This window comes from Ochotona curzoniae, unplaced genomic scaffold (assembly GCF_017591425.1).
Source record: "Ochotona curzoniae isolate NIBS_2020 unplaced genomic scaffold, NIBS_Ocur_1.0 patch332, whole genome shotgun sequence".
NCBI classification, from domain to species: domain Eukaryota; kingdom Metazoa; phylum Chordata; class Mammalia; order Lagomorpha; family Ochotonidae; genus Ochotona; species Ochotona curzoniae.
Genome location: NW_024466898.1, coordinates 42,887 through 62,221, shown reverse-complemented (window position 1 = coordinate 62,221; position 19,335 = coordinate 42,887). Strand labels below are relative to the sequence as shown.

The following is a 19,335-nucleotide window of genomic DNA, read 5'->3' as shown; positions in this document are numbered from 1 at the left end:
CTCTGCCTATCCCAGAGTCCTTCACCCTTATCCTGGCCCCAAAACAAATAACAGGGGCAAAGACTATAGAAGCAAATGTCACCGTATGACCAAGGTTGTCAGTCCAACCTTGTACTCCACTGAGGGTTTCTTCCCAGCATTTATGTATGCGGAAAGCAACATGCACTGCTGAAGAGCCTGGACTAGAGAACTAGACGCCTGGATCCCTATTCTGGTTATGATGCTCTACATCTTCTAGTCAAGTCCTTTCATCAGGTACCTCATCTACATAATGGAATCATAACAGTAAATAACGCTTGTGAGGATTACAAATTTGAATATACTAACCTTTTCTATAGATTTATGTAATTTTTAAGTGATAAATGGTATCACTCTTTTTCTGCTTGGTACATTCACTACCTGGCTCTCTGTCACAGGCTCTCTCATCACAGGAAAAATGTTGCCTGAAAGCGGCCTTCTCTACTTATTTTGTCTTTATGTTAAAAAACAAACAAGAAAGGTTTAGGCTTTAATTTATAAGGCAAAGTTAGAGAGAAGCAGAGACAGAGAGATCATCCATCTGCTGTTCCCCTAACAGCTATAATGGGATGCAGAGCTGGGTCACTCCAAGAACAGAAACCTGGAGCATCTTCCAAGTCTTCCACATGGTGCAGGGGCCTAAGTACTGTTGGACAATCCTCTGCTGCTCTCACAGGCAGATAACTGCACTGGAAGTGGAGCCGCCAGGATTCAAACAGGCACCCATCTCAGATGCCAGCACCACTAACCCACACACCACGGTACTAGCAGGAGGGGCCTTCTATATTTAGAATGGACTTTTCCACTTAGCCCTGTTACCTAGTTTCCTTCATGCACACACATAATTATGGGCCTACTTTATCCTTCTCTCTCTAGACAGTAAGCTCCACTAATGGCAGAGATTATGATTATCTTGCTAACCATTAAATTCCTGGTGTACAAAATATAATGAAGCAGTACATTTCTGTATTAGCAATACAATGATAATTTTGCTTTTCTTAAATTTTTTTTTTGTTGTTTACAAAAAAAAGATTTATTTGCTTTTATTTGAAAGGCAGAGTGATAAAGAGAGGAGGAGAGACAGAGATCTTGCATCTGATGGTTCACTCAGCAAATGGCTGCAATAGAGAGCTGGGCTGGTCTGAAGAGCCAGGATCTTCTTGCTGGTACCTCTCATACATGCAGGGGCCCAGGGACTTGGGCCATCCTCCACTGTCTTCCAGGCTTAGTAGCAGGGAGCTGGATTCCAACTGGAGCAGCAGGGACTCAAATTGGCACTCATATGGGATGCTGACACCACAGCCTAGTACATCACGGTAACGGCCCCTGAAATTTATTTTCTATTTAGCAAACCCACATGAGGAAAAAGAAAAGCAATCACCATCGTCAGAAGGACTCTGGGAACAGGACAACTGAATCTCTAAGAGAGCTGGTGATGAATTTCTCGGGCATATCTGCACTCAAGGTCCCAACTATGTATCTTCTTAGGTGAGTATAAATTTAGTCAACAGACTAGCAAACCTGGTATTTCCATTGTGAGAAGTTGGTGTGATGGAGGGGGTGAACAATTCACTAGAGAGAGTGAGCAGAGCTAGGGTAACTGAACTCACCCTGCAAGGAGGCAGGAGACAGGCAGGTCCCCACGGAGTGGCTGACAACTGTGGCCACACAGAAAGTGACCTGAGGGGTGCACCTGCAGTGCAGTCCCTTATTCCTTATGCTGACTGCCACCACATGCTCAGAAGGGAGCAGTGGGTGGAACGCCTCAGGCTGTCTGTTCCAATGTTGACCAATTAAAGAAGCATACTTGTAGCTACAATTGGTCCTCAGCTGGGATGAGCTTTCTCTGGTCCACTACATTTTCCAAGGTAAGTAATTAGCGATTTTGCCCTGTGCTGGGGAATCTGTATCCTCCGTCATCCTAGAGGACTCCACCGAGTGCTCCAGGAACACCCTCCACAATTTCACAAATCCTTTTAAGCTTCAACAACACTGAGACTGTGGATCCAGTGGCACGGTGGCTAGGTCTGAGCTGCTTCACTTCCAATCCAGCTCCCTGCTGATGTGCCTATGAATGCAGGGGAGGATGGCCCCAGTGCTTGGGCGTTTGTACCCACGGGGAAGAAGCTCCAGGCTCCTGCTTTTGGATCAGTCCAGCTGCAGTCACTGCAGCCACGTGGGAAGATCTCTTTCTGTCTCCCCCTTTTCCCTTCTATGACTCAACCTTTCATATAAACAAATCTTAAAATAAAGATAATAATATTGCTAAGATTGTTAACCAATAAAAAGCTGATGGCAGAATGGCAGAAACCCTTGACTGAACGTATCTATTGACTCTATCAGCACTACAAATACTAAAGTATCTGACCTTTATTTTTTTTGTTTCCTCAAAATTACATTATAAAGGAAGAAAAATTTTTATATGACTTTTAATATGTAGTTATGAAAGGATGAATACATTTCAGCTTTAAGCAACTTCAGAAAGAAATTATCTTGAATTTTAACCTTAACTATATCATATTCAGCAAAAAAGCTTAATATGACTTTATTGATTCAGAAAGGCTAAATACAAATTCTATTATTGTTAAAAAAAAAAAGAGGCAGTAAACATGCTGATAAAACTGTTCCTAGCAAACCAAGTCACACTCAATTTTCAAGTAAACCACATGGCATAACTATCACAAGAATTCTTGTATCTAGGAAGCGCCTTCAAAAGTTCATAGAAACTGTGTTATGAAAACACTACCTATGAGTTTTCAAGTGCTTTTCCCAAATGAATGTATTTTAAGGTCATTCTCCCCAAAATTCTGAAGTATTCTAGTAGTTTTACATTGCTAAATGAAGTATAATCAAAATGTCACATAAAACTTCCCATTTGCATTTTAATTTAAAATAATAGTGCTGTACCTCTGAAGCATCTCCATAATTGAGTGAATCCATTTTTTCTGAGAGTCAGGAATTACCATTTGTGTACTGGTTATTGCTATATCAATAACACACGTTCCAGGAGCTGAAAAGAAGCTATCCTCTTCTTCATTTTCTTCTGTTATCAACTTAGCTTCTCCACCTCCAAAGACAACTGCTGAACTTAGTTTCTTATACTAAAAATGGAAAGAAACATGTTTTGTTAGCCAAAGTGTCCTGAGATAACTTTTACTATGTAAAAATTGAATTTGGAAAATAAAATTGAATTGGAATTAAAAAAGAATGGGTTCTACTCCTAGAATAGATCATTTGAGATTTCATTTTGGGCAGAATCCTTACTCAGAAGTTCTCCATGCAGCCCTGGAACCATTACCTTGTCCACATCATCGTCATCATCAGACTTACTCTGTCAGCTTACCCGCATGACTTTCTGCAGTAACAAAGTGTTAGGACCCTTGTTTGGCACAGAGAAGACACTCTATGGATGCTTACTGACTGAATAAGCCAGGACAAAGTTTCCTGTCCTCTGTGTTTACATATTTATATAAACCAGCTCAGTTACCAGGTATTAAGAAGTATAATTATATACATGATCACCTGGCAGACGCTGGTGCCTGCACTTCACAATTCTGTACAAAAATTCTCAAATCAAATACCTTATCAGTGTGAGAACAATAGCACGTGTTGATTTATGGTCTTCTTTAGGAAAGTATAATTTCTAACATTACCTGCTTGGCATTTAAAAATACAAATGTTTTTCCTTTGAAGATCTCTTTTCTTTCCTGCCGCCCCGACAGATCAATATTATTATTTCCAATGGCTGGTTCATCAATAGGTGGGTAAAAACTGTAAAAGTTTGTAAAGCATATTGTAGTTACAGACTACTCTGCATGCTTACTATTAAATTGATAAATTTCTGCTACCAGAAAAGCATAATTTCCATAAAATCACAACAAGTTCTTTTTAAAGCAAGATTTTTTTTTTAAGTTGGTACAAAATGACCAAAAGCCACCCATGTGCCTTTTCAGGAACTATAGTGAGAGGTACTGCACAGCACAGCAGGACTGGCTTTCAGTTCCTCAGAACAACCAAGGTAGACAATCATAATCAGACACATACAAAACACACATGACTCAAACAGTTAATGTGAATTGCAAAAGGGTGAGAGAAAAGATCAAATTCTATCAGCAGCTCGTGTTTACTGGGGAGCCACTCTGTGTTACTAAGGCTCACATTTAGTTCTGTGAACACTACCGTAATATTGTTTCAGAGCATTTTAGAAAAGTTCACAATAGTTTAAAACTTTCTCTAGAGTAAAGAACCTATTTTTCTGCTCTTTAATAAGATGCTATAATATTTTTTTTAAACATCTGGGGAGATGAGAAGAAAGCAAGTAGGAAGTAAAACTGAACAGAGAATTCTCAAAATTTCATTAGGCCATTCTTTGAATTCCCTAAGAGATTTTGTTACAGTTGATGCAGCTTGTCCCTTTAGCTCCCGGTAAAACATTTAGCCCAACATAAGGATGACTACAGGGAACAAGACAGGAAGAGGCAATTCACATTTAAGGGTTAAGTCTCTCCAGAGAGCAACAACCAATAGGACAATATTGCAATCTTAATGGTGATCAAAGGAGGTAGAACTGATTTCCCTGCTTCCTCCTTCCAGCTGCCATCTCGCTCTGCCTCCATTTCTCCTTGGCCACACAGAATATGACACATCTGCTAAAGTAAAGCTGAGTCTTGACAGAAAAGTGGAAAATTTATGGCAACTTGAAGAATAACAGCATTTCTCCAATACATCACAACAAATGATCTAAGTGTATCCTGAAATGATTTCTGCAAGCCAAAATCTCGGGGGACTGGGTTATCCAGAAGATCACCACAGATTTCACTGACAATATAAAATTCAAGCTACCATGTTAACTCTCCTGTTTCTAAACAACTTTTAAAATTACAGTTCACTTTTAGCAGTTTACTGTATCTAAGGAAAGAGTTAACTGTAGTTTAGTTCAAAGGATTTAACATTCTCTCTACACTGAACTAGGTTTCTAAAAATAAGCATAGAATTTACCTTCAGCTTTTCCTAACAACTTTTTTTTTCCTAACAGCTTTTCTTTAACCGGCGCCCATATGGGATCTTGGTGTGTTCAAAGTGAGGACTTTAACCGCTAGGCCAGGCTACCGGGCCCAGTACATTGTTTTAATCCCAGAATTTTAATACCTAAATTTGTAGTCCACAAAATGAGAGATGTTTATACTTGTTGGCAAGGCCCACGTTGCCAGGAGGGACTAGGGTTATGAGACAGACAAGACAGACAACACACACAACACACCTTGGATCATTCTTGTGAAGAGAATGCCAGTTTATTCAAAGTCAAGCTGCATCTTTATAGTCTGCTTGGCCCCTCCCAGCACTTTCCCAATGCTCAAGCAACACCTAAGCTCCCCCAAAGGCATGTAAAAAGGGGAAGCAGGAAGGAGGGAAATTGCAGTCAAGCCAGGGGCTAAATGTATCAGGCCAAGATTGCCCATCCTGTTACACATTTGAGAAACAAGCTGAGCTGTGGAGTTAACCCTTGGGAGACTGGGGCCTACAGGAAAGATCTTCCTCTCTGTTTTTCCTCCTCTCTGTATATCTGACTTTGTAATAAAAATACATAATAAATATTTTAAAAATTCCACAATGTACCTTGGTTTACGTTAGAACACTGTGCAATTTGAAACTCACCACTAGGTACAATCTACCTTGACAAAAACACAGATATAGGGAAGAACTACCCTGAGCAAAGAACACCGATGCATTAGTGGGTAGCTGGAGAGAAAGCCGTACTTGACCTGGCACACAGACTGCGATCTCAGCTTCACCCCTGTGCTCCAACTCCAGGACAAACACAGATGATTAATTACACAGTGAGAAAAAGCGTGCCATGTTCTGAACTTCATATTCCTAGATGAGCCTTTCATTTCTCAGTGTACTGATGAGAACAGAGATTAGTGAGAACTATACAACTAATTAAAGTCACTATTTCTGAAGTAATGTTTTCAAGAAGTTTCAAAGCATTTCTGGTGCTCCAGTGACAGCTGGTAAGAAAACTAGAAAACACAAATATAATCTGACAGAAATATAGATTAGAGGCAGGCTGCTTCAATAGAAGGCTGCCAAATACAAAGTGGCATAAAAATATTTAAAAATAAACTTGGCCTGATTGTATAAAATGTTAAGAGCCATAAGTAAAATAATGTTTTCATAGTAACTGGCACACATTATCCACATATTTATGTAAAGATAATCAAGAAATACTTTTTACCATTTACATTATATACTTGTACATAAATGTTTATCTCATCTTCAATACATTTCATCTAATCCACAATAATTCATTTTACTTCTGCCTTTTAAGATTTTTCAAACACACTGAGCACGGATTTCTCCAAACACACTGAATACAGTGAAATCAGTATCCCCAGCAACAACTACTCCCCCAGGACCTGCACAGCTCCCTGTTTCATCAGTGTGCTGGGAGCATGTTCCTGCTTTCTCGAACCACTTACTACACTGCTTCTTTACATGATCTCTAAAAGCTTAGCCCAAAGGGCAGCTACAACTTGCAGGTGTGTGGCACAATGCTTTGCCTTGGATTTTAACTGATTCTATATGCTGTTCTCTACTAGTACAGACTTCCTAAATGTTCTTGTACTGAATGTTTCAGATTGGTGTGCTTATTAGGCCTAAAACCTGATGGAAAGCTAGTGAGGTCAAACTTCTTCCAGTTTCACACTTGCAGGCAATAGACAGACTGCTGGCTCAGAGACAAAGCAGGCAGCATAAGCATCACTGTTTGTAGGTCACGTCCCTGATCAAGGACCGTGGCAGGACAGACTGTATCTTGTGTGGTTTGTGCCACCAGGGAGAGAACATTGACCTTGGGCCCTTCCGTTTCTTTCTTTCTCTCTCCTTTTTTAAAAGATTTATTTATTTTATTGGAAAGGCAGATGTACAGAGCAGAGGAGAGACAGAGAGGAAGATCTGTCCGATGATTCAATCCCCAAGTGCCAGAATGGTTGGTGCTGTGCCAATCCGAAGCCAGGAGCCAGGAACATCTTTCTGGTTCTTACACGTGGGTGCAGGGTCCCAAGACTCTGGGCCATCCTCGACTGCTTCCCCAGGCCACAAGCAGGAAGCTGGATGGGAAGTGGAGCTCCTGGGATTAGAACTGGTGCCCATATGGGATCCCGGTATGTTCAAGGTGAGGACTTTAACTACTATGCTATCGTGCTGGGCTCTGGCCTGCCCATTTTGTAACAAGCAGCCAAAAAGCCTCTGGTTTGAGAACAGGCTCATGTAAAAGGCCTTCAGAGCACTGCATTTTTGGCTCACCCCACAAGCTGTGTAAGAATACAGGGTACTCACAAAGGATTGGTCTCCCCGCAGCATCTTCCTAAGTAACAGAAAGAGCAATCCACAGTAACAGAGATGCTGAAAATTCAAACAAAGGCAGCCTCCTCTTTCCTAAAGAGTAGTTTCTTTACACATAGACAACATTTTATGAACTTCCTCTACTGGAACATATTTCATCAAAATTAAACACATTTTTAAATGAAGCCTTCTAAACTACACTGGTACTCTGATGACAATTAAGGACAGTGAAATATTACTGATCATGTCAAGCACATAAAGCAGTAACTCCGGATTATTCTGTAGGAAACAGTGAAAAAAGGATACACAGGGCCTGGCGCGATGGCACAGTGGTTAAGGTGCTCGCCTTGCATGCCTGGGATCCCATATGGGAGTCGTTTCTAATCCCGGCAGCCCCGCTTCCCATCCAGCTCCTTGCCTGTGGCCTGGGAAGGCAGTCGAGGACGGCCCAAAGCTTTGGGACCCTGCACCCGCGTGGGAGACCAGGAAGAGGCTCCTGGCTTGGGATCTGCATAGCATCGGCCGTTGCGCTAACTTGGGGAGTTAATCATCAGCCGGAAGATCTTTCTCTCTGTCTCTCCTCTCTGTATATCTGCCTTTCTAATAAAAATAAAACAAATCTTTAAAAAAAAAAAGAAAAAGAAAAAAGGATACACAGTGGCACTGAACATGACTTTGTCATGGGTAAAAATTTTATGTTCATTACACACAAGAGTAGTGATCATCTGTTTCAGAAATAAAGGTGTTTATGTAATAAAAAAAATCACAGTGGAATAGCTAACCAGTCCTATACCTGCAGTGCTAGCACCCTATACAGGCACTGGTTCAAGTCCTGGTTGCTCCACTTGCAGTTCTGATAGTTCAACAGGTCTGAATTGCTGCCAGTCTCACCGTTCCAATCACTATGAAACCTATTCAGAGTCCACTGGCTGACACAGTCTTTTCATGGTTGGGGTTCTGAGATCAGCAGTGCAGTTGGAGGGATCTCCAAAAAAACTTCATCTGAGTGATCCCAAACCTGATTTTGTGTCAATTTGAAAGAACAGGATCTAGCACAGTCTGTCGCCCCAATCAGCTTATGCACATGCTGCTCGCTGCAACTGCTGGGTCAGTTCTGTTTCCAGCCCTGTCATTTACTTGAACCATGGGTGTTGTAGCCCAGCTCGATCCTACCCACTTCATACTTGGTTCTCACACAATCCAGGGGGAGCTGCAGCATGGTTGGGGCAACTGCCCATAACCCCCACCAGGCCTGCTCCCTACCCTGGTTCCCATGCATGCCAGTATGTACCGCAGGCTTGTTCAGTCTGTCCCACATCCCATTTAGCTCTGGTACTTGTCAATGGGCATTGAAGCCTAGTTCAACCCAACCAACCTATTATCCAGCCCCCCCACACACTTGCAGATGCCTTTCTGTCTAGCCACCCCTGTCCCTGCCCTGGTTTTCATGCTCTTCAGTGGGAGTGGTTACCCACAAGGGAGGTGCCCACTATTTCCCTACTAGGCCAAGCCAACTTCCGGATTGTGCACTCTCCAGGTGGTTCTGGCACTTAACAGAATTGGCCTCCAGTGCCAGCCTCTGCCATCTGATGATGTGGCAAAGCCCAACCAACCCTCACCCACTCTAATTTTTGTTTGCACCAGTCGGAACAGTTAGCCAAACCTGGCCCTTCCCCAAGTCTAGCTCACATGAGGCCCACAGGTGTTGTAGCCCTGCCTAGTCTGGTCTGCCCCCATCCCAACTCATGCTCTCCAGTAGGAGTGGTTGTCCAGCAGGGGAGCCCAGATTCCCCTGTCAGCTTTACCTGCTCTCTCCCCTCAACCCTCCGGTTCTCACGTGTGCTGTTTGGGCACTGCAACCACATCTGGTACGGCTCACCTCACCTTGGCATTCCTTAATGTGCACTAGTATGTGTTGTGACTGAAACTGGCCTGACCCACACTCTATGCTGGTGCTCAGATTCACCAGCGGTTGATGTGAATGGGTTCAGCCTGGTCTGCCCCCCACCTATGCCATATGTATGATGTAAAGATTTATTTTATCTTTATTGCAAAGTCAGATATACAGAGAGGAGGAGAAACAGAGAGGAAGATCTTCCATCTGATAATTCACACCCCAGAGACTGCACCAGCCGAAGCTAAGCCGATCCAAAGCTTGGACCCAGGAACTTCCTCCAGGTCTCCCAAGTGGGTGCAGGCTTCTAAGACTTTGGGCCATCCTCCACTACTTTCCCAGGCCACAAGCAAGGAGCTGGATAAGAAGCAGGGCTGCCAGGATTAGAATTGGCACCTATATGGGATCCCGGCGTGTTCAAGGTGAGTACTTTAGCTGTTAGACAACCACACCTGGCCCCAGATAAAAATAAATATTAAAAAAAAAAAAACCTACTACTGCCTGCCTGCCTTCCTTCTTTACTTTTCTCCCTCCCTCCTTTCTCTGTCTCTTTTCCCTTGAAGGTCACCAGCATTGGATAGTCTTTGGCCAGATCTTCAAACATCCACAAGGTAACATGGGCAGTGATTCTAGGCTGTTGTGCCGCCTCTGTGTGTATGCTTTACCCTGATCCTCTTCTGGCCACTCTGGAGGAGGTCAGCACCTCATTGGGCCACCAGGGCAGAAAATGAAAGGCCACGTGGATGGGGCCAGCAGAAAAGCAAAGAGCAAGCTACAAAGGAGACTCAGCATCTCAGACAACGTCCACAGAAGCCTGCTGACAGTGGCTCTCTAAGGTTCTGTCACCTGCCTACTTCTGCATTTCCCCTGGTGACCATGTCCACACTCAGGACCTCAAAGGATGTGTATGAGGCTGAAGGTGACATCAAAAGAGGATGTGGAGGCCCGGCACAATGGCTCAGTGGTTAAATCCTTGCCTTGAAAGCACTGGGATCACATATGGCTAAATCCTTGCGGTGCATGCCCTGGGATCCCATTTGACTGCCAGTTTTGTGTCCTGGCTGCTCCACATCCCATCCAGCTCCCTGCCTGTGGCCTGCACAAGCCTTGGAGGATTGCCCAACATCTTGGGATCTGCACCCACATTGGAGACTTGGAAGAAGCTTCTGGCTCCTGGCTTCAGATCGACTCAACTCTGGCCATTGCAGCCACTTGGACATTGAACCAGTGGAATGAAAAATCTTTCTCTCTGTCCTACTCTCTATAAATCTGCCTTTCCAATAAAATAAATAAATTTTTGGAAGTAGAAGGACAAAAATCACAAACTACCACTACTACCCAGTACTTCATACCCATCGTGATGTAGCATAACACATAACCATGTGTTTATGGTGATGCTGATATTAACAAATCTATATCTGTCAGTCCTATAAAAACATAGCTCATACATATGTATGCAATAAGACATGCTTATGAACATGAACCACTTTGTTACTCCTCTAACAATAAAATGAGTGGGCCCGGCGCAATGGCTCAGAGATTAAATCTTTGTCTTGTAAGCACTGGCATCCCACATGGGTGCTGATTTGTGTTCCAGCCGTTCCACTTCCCATCCAGCTCCATGCTTATGGCCTGGGAAATCAGCAGAGGAAGGCCCAAAACCTTGGGATCCTGTGCCCATCTGGGAGACCCAGAAGAAGCTCCTGGCTCCTGGTTTCAGATCAGCTCAGTTTTGGCTGTTGCAGCCATTTGGGAAGTGAACCAGCGGATGGAAGATCTTTGTCTCTGTCTCTCTTTCTCGTCATAAACCTGATCTGTCTTTCCAATAAGAATAAATAAATCCTTATAAAATAAAAATATTAGTAACACTACAACATGTTGATAAAAATACTTTGGAAATTCTTAACTTGCTTAACACTCCTAAACTTAAGGCCATTTGAAATAGCCAGTCATTCTATAGAATCAATGTAAGCTTGTAATCGTACAACCTGGCCACATTGATGGCTTTTGGGCAGCAGGTTAGGGGTCTAACAGGTTACAGGCAGTCGCACCCATGGCAGGAAATGTGGGGTGATCCAACCAACAGCCTTTGGTGTCACCAAGAACCCCAGGCTTTCGGGACTGTTGGTCCCAGACAAGGCAGGATCCCCAATCTCAGGGAGCACAGAGTGAGCTGTGTGTCCTAGTGATGAAACACACAGTACATGCTATGCTGCCTGCCCTGAATCCAGTGCAAAGGAGAGGAGCATGTCCAGGTGCACTCGAATGAGTTGGCCTGCTCCTACAAACCAGCTGAGGTCCTCAGATGCCACCTCAAAGACAAAAAAGGCCAGAAACTCCAAGTCTAGGCCAGATCTCCAAGTCTAGTGGCTCACAAATTTGGCACATATCATCCACCTTTTGTTGCAATTACCAACAATCAACATTTCTTTTAACAAGCAATTAGGGTGAGAGCAAGCCATGTGCTCAGATTTTATAGATGGAATTACTAATCTAGAGCTACTAAACTGTGTCAGTGCTGATCTCATTTTGAAATGAGGTAACAAAAGCAGTGCCCAGTGCTGTCAACATTTACGGCGAAATATGTGGTTCTCCAAGAGGGTTGCTGCAGCCCCACTACCAAGGGTACCTCACCCACGACCCTGACACTGGCACATGAGCAATGCTGACCTATTTACCATGCTTCAACAGTTTTTTGTTATATATTAGCAGTTAACATCTGTTTCACAGAGCTAAGAAATAACCAATTAAGAATTTGGGGTACTCTTTCTTTACATACTAACTGAAAAAATCTCATTAACATGGAACACATACACACACAAGAAAAACGTGGAACACAGCAACTATCACATCTAGAATTCCAGAGAGTTAACCGAAAGTCAATGCGCTCATCTTTTCTGTCATATGTTGTTAATTAGAAACACATAATATACCTTTCTATTTGTGGAGGCTGTTTCTTGGACTGAACTGCTTGGAGAAATTCAGTAAAATACTCTGGCTTTACAATGGGGCATCCACAAATGAGTGCACAAATCGTCTAAAAGAAAGAAAATATATGTGGATATATATATATAGTCATTATGATAGCTTCTTCTAAAGAAAACATTCATGTTATAAACTACAAACATGCCTTTCTAATAATTGTTTTCTTTCCTTTTCTTAATTTGATAAACGAAGTCACAATCTGTAAAATAGAATTTCATATTTGCTCAGTTTTATACCACAAACCAGAACTACTCAATTATCAGAAGCCAATGACACAGTAGTCCTTTGGGATAGGCAGAATAACACAAAGACTTTAAAAATGCATTCCAACTTGAAAAACATTACAAGTGCACGTTTAGGCTGAAGAAATCAAACCCATCCTGCAGAGCCAATACACATTAAGAGATAAATGGAAATTTCTTTGGAGCCTTACTGCTTTCAGAAGGAGTAAGAGTATAGAATAAAGCCTCTTCAACACAGTAAATCAAGGAGCAACTGGTTAGGCTCAGTGGAAGCTGATGCACACATAAAGAGAGAACGAAACTGTGAACTAACGTGAATCAAGCTATCAGCCTCAAGTAACACACATCCACAAACTCAGAAAGGACTAGAAAATACTACTGTGGGCAATTAAAATAAGAAAGAGCTGGCATATTCTAGGAAATAATCCAACTATACAGTTTATACATATGTTTTCAATAATGCAGGCGTTAGGAGCGACCAGATTGAGGGTATCTCTAAAGACTGGAATCTGACAGATCCCAACTTCCTACGTGAATGAGATCATCCAAATGCAACATAGAGTATTTAAGTTCAATCAACACAGGACTGAATAAAACTGCAACACGCGCGATTCTGGGCTAAGCACGTAACTGCTCCGAGTCGCAATTTCTCTTCAAAATATAAAAGCTGAACTAAATACTCCTCAGGTTCCCCTCTGGTCCTAACATTCAATAATCTAAACAAAACAAAAGCAAAAAGCAAAACAAAACAAAACAAAACCTTATAAGCCTAACTATGCATTGAGAATGCTGAGCAAAAACTAATGATCAGGGTTCATTTATTTATTTATTTATTTTACCAAAAAGTGATCAGAAACACCAAAGAAGAAACGCTGCACACTCCATGGTGGTGTCTCTAATGGTGGTCATTAGCATGTCAGGTACTAGAAGTGTCCAGCTCTGAGGACTTGGCAAAATCTCCCAAGACAATCAAAGCATCTTTGACCTTATTTCAGGCCTTCTAAACCCATGTATCATTACCTACTCCATTTGAGTAACTTAATATCTTAAGGGGGATTATGCTGAGCTAACATTTAAATATCAGGTCCTCATGCATATGAATTTTGGTTTTACAAATGTTTTATGAATCTATTACCTGTGAGTTTATCAACATGAGTATTTTTTACGTTAGTCTTGCTGCAGCAGCAAAAAATCAATGTCCTAAATTTTCTAAGAGGGAACTATCTTTGTTCAGGGTAACTTCACCATGGTACAAATTTAACTTCAGGTTCAATCTGGGCAGTGAGCCTTTCTCTTTGACAGCTATTTCATACACATACATGTACACACATAAGAGCCATTTATGTATAAATTAGAATATAACACTAATATTTAATTAATTATAACAAAAGGTTTTTGCATCTTCAAACACAGGAATCAAAGTATTTGTTGCTTTTCAGCCTAAAACAATCCCACATATCTTTTGCACAGTCAGCCTGTTTAACAAATCACATCTTAAATGCCATTCTTCAATTACCTTTGGGTATATCAAATCTGATGAAAATGCAAAACCTGAAAATATACCAAAATACATCACTGCTTTAATGACTAGTCAGCATCTTTGGAAGGTACATATCCATACATCTCAGGGCTTTAAAGATACAGCAAAGAAATCTTTGTGTGATTATAACTTAACTGAGGGATCATGAGACCATGAGACAATGTCAGAGACTGGAGGAAGACAATCTGACAGAAGAGACACATGGTGCTAACTCTGTGCTGTGGTGAGTTCACTCAAGGTCCCAGAACTTGTTTTAATATGGGAACACAGTTCAACTTACTTTAATGGTGACTTTCACTGACATCATGACAAGGTGAGTACATTCTTTTGTCCAGCTGTTCACAGTGAGTCCTCCAAGTTGCAACACAGCTTGATTTAGAGCAGTTTTCCCAGACACATCTAAACAAGAAGAACAGGCAACCAGAGGCTCATACTCCACCCTGTGAATGACAATAAAGTTACGTTATCACAGTTACAAAGACTTTACAACTTTACAATACTTTACAACTTTAAGCTTACAACATATTATTCGTTTAATTTTGACACATTATAAATTTGTAACTTAGGAAATTCTTACCTCCTAAGTCTTGTGTTCCCAAAGAAGAAAAAGACATGGCCAACATCAACATTACATTTTAACTTATGAAGCATGAAACAAACGAGGCTCCTATCACAACTCACAGGGACTAACACAAACTTTTACTCACCTGTCACCCCCCACCTGTGATCCACAAAATATACCAACAACACAGAGTTCACTACTGTGCTAAACGGGAAGTCAATTATACTGTCACCTTATAATCCTTATCTTTGCTTTAACATTCAATTGTTGTGAGATAAAATTGTCCACTTTAATCTAATTTAAAAAGTGTGAGGCCAGTGCCATTGGTTTGGTACACTAAGCTTCCACCAGGATTCTATATGGGCAATAGTTCATACCCCAGCTTCCCAAATGTGGATCCAGCTCCCTGCTTGTGGCCTGAGAAGGCAGTCAAGGACAGCCCAAAGTTGTGGGACTCCTAAGCCATGTGGGAGACTCAGAAGAGGCTCCTGGTTCCTGGCTTCAAATTGGCCCACCTCTGGCTGTTGTGGCAACTTGGGAGTGAACTAGTGAAGGCAGTCTCTCCTTCTCTCTGTTCATCTGCCTTTCATGTAAAAGTAAATCTTTAACAACAAAAATTAAATAAACAAATCCATACCTGAATTTACTTTCAAACACTCCAAAGGTGACTCTATCCCCTGTCTTCAAAGTTTGGGGAAGGTGATTTTGCATTTTTGCCTCATTAACAAAGGTACCATATTTAGAATTATCTTTGATTGTCAATACAGGGATTTCATCAGTTTGACTCTGAAAATTAGAGAAGTAATTACAAGTCTTTTACAGCTCAAGCACATACAATCCAGGGGGAAATGATTCACAGGAGACATTTGATAACTTTTGAAAAGGGTAAAATAATAAATAGCTGCATATCCTGCCACCACAGGGAATGACAGCTACTGTTCTGGCTGCCTTCAAAGGACTAATTAGCAATTAACATGAATATCTCCCTTCAAGAAAATCTCTGAATTTCAGAATTATAACTCTTGGAATACACATTTTTCTTTATTTCTGTAAATCAGTTGGGACTTTCCCAACCCTTCCATTTCACACACTTGAGAATTTTATGATTGGCAGCAGTTTGCTTCACGCATAACATGACAGCTTCAGTCCTAAGTTTTCGTTTTGTTTTGTTTACATTATCAAAAGCACATGGTAAACACTGGGCGAATGAAAACAAGGCATAAAGCCTAGAGGTTCTGACTTTTGGTAATAATTTTATTTTTTCTCTTGCAACTTCTATAATAATGCTTTTCTACAACACAAATAGACACAAAACCTAAATGCCAGTAAACTAATCCATCACTTGTGCATTTGTCACATTTGTTCAAACTAACTGCTTACTTTCTTGTTCCTACCACGATGATTTTGAACGTATTTATTCATATATTTTTATCACTCTCATCACCCGTGGTTCTGGTGAAAGCTAACAAATACCTTCCAAGCCATTCAAAAGAGCTGTGGATCAGAAGCAACAGTTGTCTTCCCCGGGAAAACCGTCATTCCCACTGCGGAGCCTCCCTTTACACACCCAGACTTTGTGTCCATCAGTCACATACTCTCTTTAAGAGCGAGCATCATGAATGTATCACAGCTAAGCCCAACAACTCTCACCACGGAACAGTCAATGTTGTTAAGTAAACAAATACAAATACAACCTACTTTCTCCAAGTTTCTAAGTCACTGAAACAAAAGCATAAAATGCTCAAACAGCTCTCTCTCTCTCTCACATCAAGGCAATATACTGATTTCAACTCTCACTGCAAGCTAGCAAAATACAATCAGGAACATACCAAGTTGGTCACAGCAAAATTAGCGGTTAACACTGCATGATTTCGACTGATTGACTGATCATCTTCAATTAGAATAGCACAGTTTTTCCTTCCAACGACGTACTCAGTGCCAGTCAAAAGTCTGTATGGTTCTAAGAGGAATAAAATCATGAGACACAAACACACATACATAAATGTGTACATTATATAGGATAAAACTCATGATGTGTCAAGAAAACACTTTGCTATTTCAATGTTAATCAGTTTTACATAAATTAAACTCCCGTTTTCTATTAAACGCTTATTGAGGAATATCAAAAGATCACCTACATTAATGCAAGGGCATACCATTTCTCTCAAGGAATAACAGTGAAAGGAATTAATACTTTCCCAAAGTATACATTTACTGAAATCCCAAGTAAAGTCCCAATATGAACTTGACTGGAGCTTCCATCCATTAGTTCACTCCCCAAATGGCCACAACAACGGAGCTGTGCCGATCTGAGACCAGGAGACAGGAGCTTCTTCCCGTTCTCTCATATTGAGTGCAGGGTCCCAAGGCTTTGGGTCGTCCTGGACTGCTTTCCCAGGCCACAAGCAGGGAGCTGGATGGGCAGTGGAGCAGCTGGAATAAGGACTCGTGCCCATATGGGATGCCAGTGCTAACAGTAGAGGATTAGCCAGTTGAGCCATCACACCAGCCCCTATTCTTTGTTTGTAAATTTTTACCTTACTTTACTTATTTGGGGGACAGGGATACGCGTTCTGACTCACTGCCCAAACATCCAGGGTATCTGAGCCCTGGACTCAAGCTAGGTCTGCCCACAGGTGGCAGTAACTCAACTCTGAGCTGTGGCCAAGGGTGCACTTTACCCAACAGCTGGGGACAGGCTGAACAGGACTCCCAGGCTAGCCCTGCTACACAGTGCCAAATGTCTGACTGGTCTGAGCAGTGCTATCCCTGTAACAGATGGCTAAGTCTCAGCCTGTCACCTACTCATACCAGGTCCTGCAGGGCAAATGCCTTCTCACTGCACACTCAGACCAGGCCAACAGTGAGCTGCAACTAACCAATCCCGCTGTTTCTGGAAGTCACCTCCTACCATCTGCTGGACTGTTGGGTACTGCTCTCTCAACCTCCACTGGCTCGGGCCACACCTTGATTCATGAAGCCTTTCCTCAGGTATGCTGTGCCAAACTCAATTTGTCTCAGGTCTGTCTTCTTTCCACACATCCACAGGAACTCTGAGAGCCACAAGACAAACTAAAATCTCTATGGTCTGGCCTTGCACTGGTGCAAGTTCATAGGGATGCCTATGTTGGTGTTTACAAAAGTCCTTCAGAGGCCAGATCATACTAATTCTCAGTTTGCATGCTGGCTTCGCATGTGGGCACTGGTTCAACCCCAAGCTTCTCCACTTCCCATCCAGCTCCCTGCTTCTGGCTGGGAAAGCAGTGGAGCATGGCCCAAGTCCTTGCACCCCTATATACACATGGGAGACAAGACGAAGCTTCTGGCTCCCAGCTTTGCACTGGTCCAGCTCTGGCCATGGAGGCCATCCCGAGAATGGAAGACTTCTCTGTCTTTCCTGCTCTTATTCAAGTGAAATAAAGAAATCATCTTCTTTTTTTTTCTTTAAACCTCTTTACTTAGCCAGTCAACACTGCATCTCGGGAGACCCTTTTTTTCCCAATCACAATTGAATACCCTGAGCACACAGGTAATCATGGCTTTACTGGCTTACCCTTTCTTTTATCAGCCAATAAGGACCACAAACAGCAGGCAGGCAACTAGCAACTTCCACTAGGGAAGTGCAGGCACACAGGAAAGGGGCGGGATGAAGTGGCCTGGCTTTTGCTGCAGCTCCCCTGGGACACCAGCATCCCAGGTTTGTGCAGGGGGTCCAGGCCAGCACTGCCAAGGCGCACTCTGACAGACAGCAACTGAGACCCTTGCATCCCGGGGTTCCTGGCTTGGGCCTGACCAGCCCCAGCGTTGGACACACCTAGGGCAGTGAACTCGGAGATGCAAAAGATGGTCTCTTTTTCAAAAAGAAAAAGTCTGGGCTGTCCCCTCTTGCTGACAGCACGGAAACGCGTCTGAAACAACAGAAAGCTCCGTGCACCTGTTTCTCCTCAGCCACCTCAGCCAGGGCTCAGCGTCCACCCGCCCAACCCCGGGGCCGAGGACAGCCGGCCTTCCCCGCCACGGCGCAGCCGGGACCACCACGCGCGTGCCAGACCCCCGGTTTCCTTCCCGTTCCGCCGTGCCCCGGAAGGTAAGGGGACCCGACCGGAAGCGACCCTCCCCGACTTCCTTCCCCGCGTTGGCGCTCCTCCGAACCCGGGCCCTCTGTCCCTCTCTGTCCTTACCTCGGGCTGAGCCCGCGGCCGGGAGGAGCTTCCACATGGGCCCTGCTGCCGGCCGACGCGACCGGCGCCAGCCCGCCTGCCAGCCGCCCGAGCTGCGGGGCGAGCGCTCCCGGGCCGCGCGAGCCTCTGTGCTGCCGGCGGGATGCAGCGGGCGTGCGGCCAGGGCGCGGGGCCGCCACCTGCTGGGGAGCCAGGAACAGCGCTGTCTACAAGTTCACCAGGTACTTGTTGGCAAGAATTGCAGAGTCCCCTAAGAAAAAGCTCTGAGAAAACTTTGCAATGTTATTTGCTATACGTTTAATAAAATTAATGCAAAATCAGTCAAGGAGAAGAAAAGATGTGTTTTAGCCAAGTATGTTTGGAGACCATTGGAATGTGATTCCAGTTGACTGCTGTCCAGTTTTGGTTTATGTCAACTCTTAAGAGTTAAGTCCAGCATGAAATTGTCTCCTACTGGACAAAATAATTGTGGTAAATAACTGACAAATTTGAAAAAAGGAAAAGAAACTGGATGCCTATATTGTCGTAGTGCCACTTTGGTAGAGTCTAACTTATGTGACTTGCCTGGC

General features: G+C 43.0%; 1 protein-coding gene across 4 annotated transcripts in view; it reads right to left on the bottom strand.

Moving 5' to 3' along the window:
- LOC121167110 (nibrin-like) overlaps positions 1-18,914 on the bottom strand; it is a 37,306-nt gene extending 18,392 nt beyond the window's left edge. The window contains exons 1-8 of one of the 4 annotated variants that reach the window (XM_040996488.1): positions 18,767-18,914; positions 17,490-17,492; positions 16,415-16,545; positions 15,223-15,371; positions 14,304-14,463; positions 12,190-12,293; positions 3,672-3,789; positions 2,926-3,119 (exon numbers count right to left, since the gene is read on the bottom strand). In XM_040996488.1, the coding sequence (XP_040852422.1) occupies positions 2,926-3,119; positions 3,672-3,789; positions 12,190-12,293; positions 14,304-14,463; positions 15,223-15,371; positions 16,415-16,545; positions 17,490-17,492; positions 18,767-18,803 (896 nt within the window). In that variant the 5' untranslated portion in view covers positions 18,804-18,914. Of the gene's footprint in view, positions 1-2,925; positions 3,120-3,671; positions 3,790-12,189; positions 12,294-14,303; positions 14,464-15,222; positions 15,372-16,414; positions 16,546-17,489; positions 17,493-18,766 lie in introns of those variants that run through there. The other 3 variants (XM_040996487.1, XM_040996490.1, XM_040996489.1) reach the window with 3 other exon arrangements.
- Positions 18,915-19,335: the final 421 nt, after the last annotated feature.